Raw genomic sequence first — 12442 nt, 5'->3', positions numbered from 1 at the left:
AGAAGCACTATCTTCCTTTTAATCCACTCAGGGATTGCATATAGAACAACAGGTTTATGGATGTAAACCATCACAGCACTCCACAGTCCGAGGCCAGTCTGAATCATACAGAGTGAGACCTTGACTCAAAATTAAGGGGAAAAAAAGGTTGATGTATGAGCATTTGATTTCGTAACTTCAGAGAGATGAAAACAAGAATGCATGAAAGTATCTCAGGAAGAAAATTCAAAGGACAAAGCTGCTTTTTTTTTCCCGGAGAAGCGGGGAAGATCATCAGAATTGGAAGGACACATCTCACTACAGACGTAACGTGGGGAGCAGAGGAACATAAACAAAATGTTCCCCAACTCCGCAGCAGACACTGATGAGGGCATAAGCGGCAGGATGCGGGCGCGCCCGCACAATTTCCGGAGCGAGGAGCTGGGGAGGCTGCGGCGGGGTGAGGGTGGAAGTGCGTGGCGAGCTCCCCTTCCAAACCGACAGCAGTTTCGTGGAGGGTTTTACTAGACACCGGAGCCAAGAGAAGGGCAAAGAGGATCTGTGACTAATAACCTCAGCGCTCTGCCCTCCGCCCCAATCCTCAAGTATTCTTGGCGCTCTGGGGTTGTTTTTCCACAGACTTGCGACTTGTGAGCCAGGAATAAACAGCGGCGACTAAACTGCCCGGCTAAGGCTGGGCATGAACGTCCCTCCTAAGCACATTTTCTATCTTTAAAAAAAAAGCCGCTCCCAGACCATCAGCCACAGTAGGCCCCCAAGGGCTCTCGCCCTGGACCGGTTTCAGCGTTCGGACCCGGCTCCGACCCCGCGGGGACATCGCCCCGAGCTTCCTCCACCCCATTCCCCCGCCCCGCTACCGGCGCACCCCGGCGCAGCAGCCGCGCTCCCTCCCGTGCACTCCGTGTCCACGCGCCCCTGAGGCTGCGCTGATTGGCCGGGCTCCTGGTAAACACGGATCAGGCAGCCAATGGGAGAGCTGTGCACGAGGGCAGCACGAGCCTCCGGGCTAGCACTCTCGTGGTGCAGCCGGGTCTGGCAACTATATAGAGGCAGTTTCCGGCTTTGGCTCCTAAGTCTGTTTTCCTCTTTGGGTAGAGCTGCGGTCCTGTGGATCTCCGGAGCGCTCCTCCAGCACCTTGGGAAAAAAAAGGGAGAAGAATTTTTTCTTAAGAAAAGCTCTTGGCATAGCCAGCAGGTTAGAACATTTCCAGGCATCTTTTTGAAAGTGAAGATTCCTTTAGTGGGCATCTTTTTTGATTTTTGTTTTTTAAGCTCCACCTGCTTAAGGATACTTTTCCTTAAGCAAGAGTGAAATCTTTGGCTGAAGAGTCATTTTGGATTTGGGGTTTTGTCTTGTCCGGAGCCAGTCGACTCAACTCAATCATGGTGATGTTCAAGAAGATCAAATCTTTCGAGGTGGTCTTTAACGACCCCGAGAAGGTGTACGGCAGCGGGGAGAAGGTGGCCGGCCGGGTGGTCGTGGAGGTGTGTGAAGTCACTCGAGTCAAAGCCCTGAGGATCCTGGCTTGCGGCGTGGCTAAGGTCGTGTGGATGCAGGGCTCGCAGCAGTGCAAGCAGAGCCTGGACTACCTGCGCTACGAAGACACGCTCAGCCTGGAGGACCAGCCCACAGGTGAGCGCAGCTCCCGGGCAGTCACTGCAGGGGCGGGAGAGCCAGTTCACCTGAAGGAGTGCGTCCAGCTTGTGCTGAATGCTGCAGCTCGCCCAGTTGGAGCGGTTTGAGCTATGGGCTACTTCCTAATTCTTCGTTTTAATTTGCAAACATATCCCTTCCATCCACCCCGTGATTATTCAGCTGTTTGAAATTTCTGACACACAAGTTGCTTGTTCTTTGTTTTTCTGGGCCAGCCTTTCAAAATTGTAAAATTAAGTTGCATCCGAATCTTTAAGAACGTAAGGGATGGAAATGGGTGTATTAGGTCCCTCTTGGATACAGTGCGGACATCCTCAACACACAGCTGCATTTCAAGTGTAAGGAGAAACCTAATGGTTACCTGCTTTTTCTCCCCTTTCAGGTGAGAACGAGATGGTGATCATGAGACCTGGAAACCAATACGAGTACAAGTTCAGCTTTGAGCTTCCTGAAGGGTAGGTTATCAACTAAATGCATCTTTTTGGACTCTGTTTCTTTAAAAAAAAAAAAAAAAATCTTCCTACTTCTGTGATCACATACTGTTCCTGGAAAGCGTTTTAAATGTACCTCCCCCACCTTTTGTTTTGGACACAGGCCTCTGGGAACATCCTTCAAAGGAAAATACGGTTGTGTAGACTACTGGGTGAAGGCTTTTCTTGATCGCCCCAGCCAGCCAACTCAGGAGACCAAGAAATACTTTGAAGTGATGGATCTGGTGGATATCAATACCCCTGATTTAATGGTGAGGCTCATTCCAAGTTCTGTTGTGCTTGGTCATAGGATGATAAAGTGTCTTGGGCAATACACATAAAACGCTCTTTCCTCTCTTTTACATAGGCTCCAGTGTCCGCTAAAAAGGAGAAGAAAGTTTCTTGCATGTTCATTCCCGATGGACGTGTATCGGTCTCCGCTCGAATTGACAGAAAAGGATTCTGTGAAGGTAAAAACTTTGTGCTGAGAAGGACTGACAGGAAATGGGGGCTCGGGGATGGCACTAAGGATGCGGGGTAGGAGGAGCACAGGGGATGTCCTTAGCTGTACTGTTGGTCAATGTTTACTTCTCTCTGGTTGCCAGGTGATGACATTTCCATTCATGCTGACTTCGAGAATACATGCTCCCGCATTGTGGTCCCCAAAGCAGCCATTGTGGCTCGCCACACTTACCTTGCCAACGGCCAGACCAAGGTGTTCACGCAGAAGCTGTCGTCGGTGAGAGGCAATCATATTATTTCGGGGACATGCGCATCATGGCGAGGCAAGAGCCTTCGGGTGCAGAAGATCAGGCCGTCTATTCTGGGCTGCAACATCCTTCGAGTTGAATATTCTTTGCTGGTGAGTGGGTGGGGGTGGCTGTAGGAGAGAAGTTGTTTCCAGAGTAGTGTTTTCCCCCAGGCTTCCCATCTAACAAATCCCATCTTCCTTTCTAGATCTATGTGAGTGTCCCCGGGTCCAAGAAAGTCATCCTTGACCTACCCCTGGTGATTGGCAGTAGGTCGGGTCTAAGCAGCCGGACATCCAGCATGGCCAGCAGAGCTAGCTCGGAAATGAGCTGGATAGACCTGAACATCCCTGATACTCCAGAAGGTGAGCCCCACACAATGTTTCCCCCCCCACACACACACCCTGGCCTTATTTAGATGTGTAAAACTGTGATAGTTTGGCATTTCTTGGCTAAGCTGTTTATTCCTCTATCTCCTCACTGCAGCTCCTCCTTGTTACATGGATATAATTCCTGAAGATCACCGATTGGAGAGCCCAACCACTCCGCTGCTGGAGGACGCTGATGGATCTCAAGATAGCCCTATCTTTATGTATGCTCCTGAGTTCAAGTTCATGCCACCACCCACGTACACTGAGGTGAGAGTTGTCATTTTTCTTCATACTTGTCCTAAGCTTTCAGTAAGTGCTTGGCTTGGAGGACCTAAAAGAAGGCTGTTTGTGGTCTTCCCCAAAGTCAGTTGACCTCTGCTTTGTTATTTTCAGGTGGATCCTTGCATCCTCAATAACAATGTCCAGTGAGCGCCCGGAAGAAAAGAAGCAGCTGTGCCTACTCATTTCTTCCCACCTCTTGTGGACTCTCACTTTCTTAGAGACACTGTGGTCTCTGCAGTGGGATATGGGTCCCCCCCAGCCTCAGACTCCCTGATGCAGGCCGTGATCAGCAGGCAGTTCAGGCCTCAGATGGCATGGACTTATCAGCCGGCGCCAAAGTTGGGATATAGGAGTGTTTGCTGGATGGGTTTAAAAACACACTAGAGAAATTCAGCCTCATTCTATTTTCTCAGATCTCCGTGAAGATTGAGGCATTTTCAGTAGTTGGAGTTACAGCCTTGAAATCACTTTAATTCAGGCTGATCTCGAACTTGCAGCAATCCTGCCTCGGCGTCCTGAGTGCTGGGATTATAGGTGTGCACCACCACCCCAGGCTCCCAATTTTTTTTAAAAAAGGAATTACAGATTGTTGGAATAACATCGAACTTCCAACTCGTGCCATGTGGAACAGAATCAGTTTAGTGAACTAAGCAAAAGAGGTTTTTAAAATCAATGTTTCCCACTTACAAGAAAAAAAAATGTTCCAAGGCTAATTTGGTTTCGGCTGTAGAGTGCTTCTCCTGTGGGAAGCTTTTCTGACATGATGTTTCTTTAGGATTTTCTACCTGGCTTAAAGCAGTAGCAACTACGCCGCACCAAAAGCCTTAAAAGCCATTCATAGAGCCTTATTGCACTGTGTTCTGTTGCAAACTTAACATGGAGAGGATCTGTTTTTCTTTTCATGTGACTCCTTGGAATTGATTCCGAGGGGATGCTATCAGCACTTTAGTTCCTATTAATTTTGTTTCTGTGCTTTTCTTCCCCATCTCACATGTAAGCTACTAGTCTCCAGGGCTGTGTGTAATGACATGAATGTGTTAGCATGACTTTCGAGGCTTTGTCCCAGTGTGCAGAATTGTATAATTCTGACATTAATCATATCAAGGGCTGCTGCTCTCCGCCTCGCCCACTGTGACTCTATACACCGCAGGAGGGACTCTGGAACAAATGCCCCGACACTGTGATTAGAGCCTCCAGACACTGCCATGAGAAACTAGAGGGCGCGTCGGCCCCCTTTCTGCCCAGTGTTAGGAGAGGGGGTGCCAGCCCGTCTTCTCACTGTAGCCTCTGGCACTTGATCAGCCCCCTTCAGCCAAAGCACTTTGTTTGCTGTCTTTTGTCAGAGCACTGAGCTCCACACTTTGCTGAGAATTTTTACCGCCAGAAAGTATGGGCTGAAGGTGGTGGTATCATTGTTTTTGTATTTTGTGTAACTTTTTGTATGATAAAAACTATATTTTGTACTTAACCAGATGTATTTTCATCCCACGTGGGGTACTCTTTGTAAAAAAAATTTAAAATAAAAAATTTTTTAATGGCTAAAAATGTTCTTGTCTCTGGAATCTATGAGAAGGTATCCTCCCAGGAGCTTCCCTTGCTTTACAGTTCCTGTTGCTGAAGACCCCACTGTGGGGAGGCTGGTCAGCCTGCCTGTGACTGGGTGGGCCAGGGCTGAGAAGGCGGGGTCTGGAGCTGGGGTGCTGTCCCTTCACCAAAGGGCTGAAGTGAGTTCCTCTGCTGGTCTAGGCTAGTCTTCCACAGCCATCGCCAGTCATTACTACATTCTTTCATTTTTGGAGTTAATGAATTCTTAAGCACAGAGAAACCACATCTGTGAAAAGATTTGGAAGCCAAATGTTTCAAATTCCCTTTTCACTACTGGTTGAACCCAAGGTCTTCACACTGAGTTACAGCCCCAGCCCTCAGGTTTTGAGGCAGTCTAGCTAAATTGACTAGGTTGGTCTCAAATTCCTAATCGTCTTGCCCCACCTGCCCAGAGCACTGGGATCATGGCATGGGTTACTAAAGTAGTAAAAGTATTACTTTAGTGGGACCAGGGATTGAACTCTGGATCTTGCCCTTGCCAGGCAGGCACTTACGCTGCTAAGCTATCTCCCCAGTCCCATATTTCTTAACTTTTGTGGAGTTGGGGTCTGAACCCAGGGGCCTTCAACAAGCAACACGGGCTGCACTGCTGAGCCACACCCGGCTCCAGAGGTTCCTTTTTAAAATTTTCATTTATGTATTTGGTAGAGGCCGCTCCAACTCCTAGTGATCCTCCTGTTTACAGCCTCCCAAGCACTGGGATTACAGGCTTGTACCACCATGCCCGGACTCTGTCGCTTGCCAAAGCAGGAGCTTAATCTGCTGAGCTATCTCACCAGAACCAGAGGTGAGATATTTTTATAGCTTGTTTTTCACTGTAAACATTCTTCCCAGTAGAAGCCTAGTTTGTGTGCTGACCAGAATAACCATTTGGGACTTGAGAGCATTTCAGTTGTGAGTATCATATTCTTTGGAAGCAGCTCCTCTTCCTTTTTTTTTTTCTCTCCTTTCTTTCTTTCCTTCTTTCTTTCTCTGTCTCTGTCTCTCCCTGTCTCTGTCTCTGTCTCTGTCTGTCTGTCTGTCTCTGTCTCTCTGTCTCTGTCTCTGTGTCTGTCTGTCTGTCTGTGTCTCTGTCTCTGTATGTCTCTGTCTCTGTCTCTCTGTCTCTGTCTGTCTCTATCTCTGTTTCTCTGTCTCTGTCTCTGTCTCTGTCTCTGTCTCTCTGTGTCTCTCACTGTCTCTCTGTCTCTGTCTGTCTGTCTCTATCTCTGTTTCTCTGTCTCTGTCTCTGTCTCTGTCTGTCTCTGTCTCTCTGTGTCTCTCTCTGTCTCTCTGTCTCTGTGTGTCTGTCTCTGTCTGTCTGTCTCTATCTCTGTTTCGCTGTCTCTGTCTCTGTCTGGCTCTGTCTCTCTGTGTCTCTCTCTGTGTCTCTCTCTGTGTCTCTCTCTGTCTCTGTCTCTGTCTCTCTGACTCTCTCTCTCTCTCCCTCTCTCTCTCTCCCTTTCTTTTTTTCATGGGTTTGGTTTCCCTATGTAGTTCACGGCTAGCCTTGATGTCCTTTGGCTTTGAAATGTGCACTCCTGCCCTTAGCTCCACATGTCAGCCTGGTAGAGATGAGGCTTTAAGTGAAACTGTTGTTGTTTTCATGGTACCAGGGACGAAACTCAAGACCTTGTGCATGCCAGGCAAGTGCTGACCATGCTGAGCTGTCTCTCCAGCCCTCGTTGGCTTTGAGGCAGGGTCTTCGCGCGTAGCCCAGGCTGGCCTTCCACTCACTCTGCGCCTGGAGCTGCTCTCCAGCGCATGGTGATGCCCTGCCTCAGCCACACCCAGCTGGCAGCCACCAGCTTTATCTCTGCAGTTCCTAGCACATATTTTGTCCAAGCACATAATCATAACCCAGTAAGTGTTTGCTGAATATTTAACCTGCCCTCATCCTTCAGGATATGCTTAGGCAGTTCCTGTTTATTTCTTAAGGTTTTTGGTTGTTTCTTTGCTGTTTCTACTTGGAACTGAACCCAGGATCTTTGCACTGAGCTACATCCCTTGTCCTTTGAAGAACTTTATTATTATTATTTATTTTTTTTCTGGTACCAGGGATTGAACTCAGAACCTTCTGCTTACGAGGCAGGTGCCACTGAGTTATCTTCTCAACCCTGAACTTTAATGTTTATATAACTATGAAACAGGGTCTCACTGTATAGATTAGATTGATTATTGATTTAGTTTTTGAAACGGGGCCTCGCTGTAATTTAGGTTGGCCTCAAACTTGCATCAGTCCTGCTGCTTCAGCCTCCTGAGTGCTGAAATTATCATGTCCAGCATTAATTTTTCAGACAGGACTTTGCTATTTTGTCCAGGCTGTGCTCCAACTTACAATTTCTGAGTATTATTTTTCTTTGGCACCAGGAATCAAGCTCAGGACTTGTGCTTGCCAGCTAGGCACTGTGGCACCAAGCTATCTCCCCAGCCCAATTTACAATGTTCCTGCCTCCGAATGCTGGGATTGCAGGTGTGTCTCATCACAATCAAGGTATTAATAACAGGCTCAGCCAGGCAAGGTGGTGCATGCCTACACAAGGGAGGCTGAGGCAGGAAGACTGCTACAAACTTGATGCCAGCTTGGGCTACATAGTGAGTTCAAGGCCAGCCTGAACTACATAACAAGACAGTGTCTCAAAAAAAAAAAAAATTGATATCACAATTGTATCACTAATTGAAATGATTCTTACGGCTGAGATAGCAGAGGTTAATACATAGTAATTTCTGGTTTCTTGTTTTACATTTTTACAAATAGATCTAACTCCCAAAAATCCTGTATGAGATCACTGTGCACTGGACACAGTGGTGCACGCCTGTAATCCCAGCACTTGGGAGGCTTAAGCAGGAGGATTGTTGTGAGTTTGAGTCCAGCCTGGGCTACAAAGTGAACTCAAGGCCAGCCTGAACTGCATCCTGAGACCCTGACTCACAAAGATTAAAAAAAGAAAGGAAAGAATGAAAGAAAAAAAGTAGAACTGAATAAAGATCTTTCTCATTTCAAGCTTCATGTTGTTTTGCTTATTGGCCTTGCATTCTCCATAGCTCCTTTGTGGTTTTCTCCCCCTCTCTGTGTCTGTTTCCCACCTTCAGTTCCTCAGTCTCTAACTCTCCCCGTTGCCATGGTGACTTGCACCAGGACTGCTAACTCCTTTCTCACCTGTTCAAAAATTTATGGCTCCTCCCCTTTGAGTCTGTGCTCAGAAAACTAGGTCAAAGTTAATGGAAAAGTTTTCTCTGCAGCTTGTTTTCCAGGGACTAGAAGGGTGGAGCAAGCATGAGAACAAGCCAGAGGGCAGGACAGGGATGGAGAGACCACGGAGCCCCAACTCTGGCCAGCTGTGTGCACAGTCTACCTACTGGCACCTGTGGAAGAAGGGAAACTAGGCACAGTGGTGCACACCTGGACTCTCAGGATTAGGGAGGCTGAGGCAGGACCATCGTTGTGAGTTTCAGGCCAGCCTGGGCTACACAGTGAGTTGAAGGGTAGCCTCAACTACACAGTGTTACCCTGCGGGGAAGGGCAGGAATAGGATACAGCGGTTAGCTCTGCGCCCAAGGCCCCTTATGAGAGGACTCTTCTCATAGCCTGAGATTCCTAGTCCAGCACGGTCCAGGGCACTTTCCAGGAGGATGAGAATGTGCTGTCCACTACAGCAGCCACTGGCCACGTGTTGCCACTGACTCCTGAAATTCAGCTGCTGTGACTGATAAATTGATTTTATGTATGTATTGAACCAGGATTAAAACCAGGGCCTTTGCACCAAATTATATTACCTGCCCTATTTTTATTTTGAGGCAGAGTCCTGCTAAATAGCTAAATTACCCAGGCTGGGCTGGGATTTATGATCCTCCTGCCTCAGCCTCCCTGGGTGCTAGGATTACAGGTTTGCACCCACATGTCTGGCTTGAATTTTCAATTTTGTTTATTTGGATTAATTTAGTTTTAAACAGCTTCCCATGACTAGGAACTACCGTATTCAACAGGACAGCAAAATCTAAGGAAGGAAGGAAGTAGCTATTGCTGTTTCTCCAGAGGAAGTGCTACCTCCTTCAGAACACAAAATGTCTCTCTCTCTCTCTCTCTCTCTCTCTCTCTCTCTCTCTCTCTCTCTCTCTCTCTCTCTCTCTCTCTCTCTCTCTCTCTCCACAGTTTCTACCTCAGCCCAGGACATATTTAGCATACAGAACACTTCCTGGGGTACCAGCCCAGCTGTTTGCTCATCCACTGGACAGCCCTTTGGGCTGTTCCCTTCTCAGGCTCCGACTGACAAAGGTATGACATAGTCAGAGTCCACCATAGGGACAAAGGACAAACAAACTCTTGGGCCCTTAACCTGTAACTCATGAAAGCACTATTTGTGTTTTGTTTGAGACAGAGACTTAAAGGTGTTTTTGTTTTGTTTTGTTTTGTTTTTAAATGGTTTTTGTTATAAACCATGACTCTTCACTTGGGCCTTCCAATGCCCAATATGAAACTAAAAGCAGAAAAAACTTGACCTTTATTTTATATCCTTTGCTACCTTAAAACTTGAAGTCAAGGGGCCTGGGAGATAGCTCAGTAGAATAAGTGCTTGCCTGGCAAGTGCAAGAGCCTGAGTTCAAACCCCGGTTCCACAAAAAACAAAAAACAAAAAAACTTGAAGTCAAATCCCTCCTCAGCACTGCATGTACGTTAAGTTAATCATTGAGAGAGTGCCTAAGAGTTGGTAAAACAAGATTGAATATCCCTGAATTGACAGAACTTTGAATACCTAAAGCCTGAGTCCACCAAGATAAAGAATTTCCAGGGCCATTAAATGACTCCCAGAAGTCTCTAGACATGACCCCAAACCAGAGGTCACCTTGGACTCCAGCAGAGCCTCATGAGATTGAAACCAGGCCAAGCAAAAGCAGCCACCTCGTGGAGACACAAGTGCCCCCTCCTGGAAAGGACTAGTGGAGCCACCTGAGATCCGGATCGTCATTCCCCACCCCACCAAACCCATAATCTCTGGGCTCGTTCTGTTGGGCTCGTTCACAATCATACTTTCGCTTGTCACTATAGTTTTCTTTCTTTCTTTTTCTTTTCTTTTCTTTCTTTCTTTTTTTTTGGCAGAACCGGGAATTGAACTCAGGCACCTGCGCTTGCCAGACAAGCGCTTATTCCACTGAGCCATCTCCTGGGCCCCTGTAGTTTTCATTTTCATCATCACTAAAGCAAGAACCCAGGTGAGCCAGCAGCTACTTATTTTATTTATTTATTCTGGGGATCAAATCCAAGTATACATGCATGCTGGGCAAGTGCTGTGTCGCTGAGCGAAATTCCCCAGCCCAGCCTTTCAATTTTTAAAGAACTGTAACTTGCAGGTGTAGAGTTCTGAGTATCATTTATTCATTAGGTCTAACCTTGTGTAAGGAGATTAAGGCAAAGCCACAATAAAAACTATCTACACAAGGGAAAGAGCTTTAAAAATAAAATAAAGTGTATAAGAAGACAGGAATTTCCAAACCAGGATCCTTGGCTATCTGAACAGATTGGAACACAGGCTGTAACTTAGGCTGGAACACTGGGGTGAAGGGGTGTGACCAAGCAAATGACCAGTGAAAAGTGTCACACAGGAGCTGAATGGCAGCAAGCAGAGTGAAAGAGTGGTCATTACTTAATTCTTTTGATGGGCTAGTGACCTGTCTATGGCCACCTCTAGGTGACAGAATGACTAGGCTAGACCAGGAAGGTATTTTACTGATCCTCTAATGGCCACAGGCCCTGCCCATGGTAGCTCTGGACAGCAAGGCCAGCAGAGTTTGTCCTTTCTTTGTTCTGCCTCTCCTTCCACCTCTATTTCCTACACAGACAACTCCCTTTCAGAAATGGCTACAGACCCTAAGTTACAGGTTCTAGCCCACTAGGGGAGTTTAGCACCTGGAAAAAAACCCAAGGATTAGCATTCCTATGCTATTAAGAAGAAAGAACAAGCAGGGCCTGGTGCATGCACCTATAATCCCCACACTCTGAGAGGCTGAGGCAAGAGAATCCCATGTCTGAGCCCAGTTTGGGCAGCTTGGTGACTTAGTGAGACGTTGCTTCAAAATATGAAATAAAGGGGTCGGGGAGATGGCTCAGTAGAATAAGCGCTTACCTGGCAAGTGCAGTGGCCTGAGTTCAATCCCCGGTTCCGCCAAACAAACAAACAAAACCCCAAAACCAAAATATGAAATAAAAATGAAGAAATGAAGGGTGGGGGATATAGTTCAGTTCTCAATGCAAAGGACCTGGGCTCAGTTACCAGTACTAGGGAGGGGGGGAGATTTAAAAAAAAAAAAAAAAAAAAAAAAAAAAAAAAAAAAAAAAAAACCAAAACAGAAAAGGAGAAATAGTAGTGAAACATGTGAGCCCAGAGCCAAACTCTAAATTCAAATCCTAACTTCTACCCCTTAACCAGCTGCGTGACCAACTTGTTCACCCCTCTCTGTGCCACAGTTTGTTCATTTGAGAGGGACAGAGAAGGACGGGGGGAGGCTAGGAGGAGGGAGGGCATTAGAGCAATGGCAAGAACGTGCTTGTTTAGCTCAGTAGAATAAGCACTTGCCTGACAAGTGCAGGGTTCTGAGTACAATCCCCAGTACCGAAAAAGAGAGAGAGAGAGAGAGAGAGAGAGAGAGAGAGAGAGAGAGGAGATGGCTGAGCAGGTGTGATGTGCCTGTAATCCCAGCACCTAGGAGGCCGAGGCAGGAGGATCACTGGGAGTTCAAGCCCAGCCTGAGTTTCAAAGTGAGACCTGTCTCAAAAAAACAGGAGATACACATCCTTCACCTCCACCTTGAATAATTCCCTCGAGGCACATTGTCAGAAGGTCGCACTTTCTCCCTGACCCTTCATGGTTCAGACCACCCTCCCCTGGGTCCTCCTGCCTCCCTGCTTGCAGTATGGAGCTGGCTTCCCACAGAAGTAGCCACTACCAGGACCACCAATGCCCAGGCCTGAACAGACCCTGGACACATCCCTCTGCGCCTCATGGTGTAGCTCTGGGAGCACAAGAATTTTCTTTTTCTCACTCCCCCTGTGCTGCACAGGCCTTGCCTCCTAGAAAATAACTGAACTTTCTTAGTTCTTCTTTTTTTTTTTTAAATGTGTTTTTGGGACATGATCTCCATTTGAAGTCCAGGCTGGGCTTGAATTCCTAGCATCCTCCTGCTTCAGCCTTCTGAGTTGTGGGATTACAGGCATGTGCCAGCATACCTGGTTTGAATGTTCTTAACTCTTCAGGACACACTCCCAGGGAATAGCTTCCCACCATTTGGAGTGGTAAACTGAGGATATACAACAGCACAGGACCAAGGACTCCAGAG

The 12442-nt window shown here is 47.2% G+C and overlaps 1 protein-coding gene across 1 annotated transcript; it reads left to right on the top strand.

Annotated features, from left to right (window-relative positions):
- Positions 1 to 1064: 1064 nt before the first annotated feature.
- Positions 1065 to 4523, top strand: Txnip (thioredoxin interacting protein). Its single transcript, XM_004647849.2, has 8 exons — positions 1065 to 1633; positions 2037 to 2109; positions 2249 to 2396; positions 2492 to 2594; positions 2730 to 2986; positions 3082 to 3238; positions 3360 to 3511; positions 3638 to 4523. Exons 1-8 carry the CDS (start codon positions 1384 to 1386, stop codon positions 3671 to 3673), a joined length of 1176 nt encoding a protein of 391 aa, XP_004647906.1. The 5' UTR covers positions 1065 to 1383; the 3' UTR covers positions 3674 to 4523.
- The last annotated feature ends 7919 nt before the right edge of the window (positions 4524 to 12442 follow it).

This window comes from Octodon degus, unplaced genomic scaffold (assembly GCF_000260255.1).
Source record: "Octodon degus isolate 3935 unplaced genomic scaffold, OctDeg1.0 scaffold00331, whole genome shotgun sequence".
NCBI lineage: Eukaryota > Metazoa > Chordata > Mammalia > Rodentia > Octodontidae > Octodon > Octodon degus.
This window is presented reverse-complemented; position numbering and strand designations above follow the sequence as displayed.

What these genes read in the sequence shown, in the direction of transcription:
- Txnip (XM_004647849.2), top strand. Translation starts at nt 1,384, where the DNA reads ATGGTGATGTTCAAGAAGATCAAATCTTTCGAGGTGGTCTTTAACGAC. An exon ending in CCTGGAGGACCAGCCCACAG is followed by an intron (nt 1,634 to 2,036) that starts GTGAGCGCAGCT and finishes CTCCCCTTTCAG; the next exon opens with GTGAGAACGAGATGGTGATC. An exon ending in CAGAAAAGGATTCTGTGAAG is followed by an intron (nt 2,595 to 2,729) that starts GTAAAAACTTTG and finishes TCTGGTTGCCAG; the next exon opens with GTGATGACATTTCCATTCAT.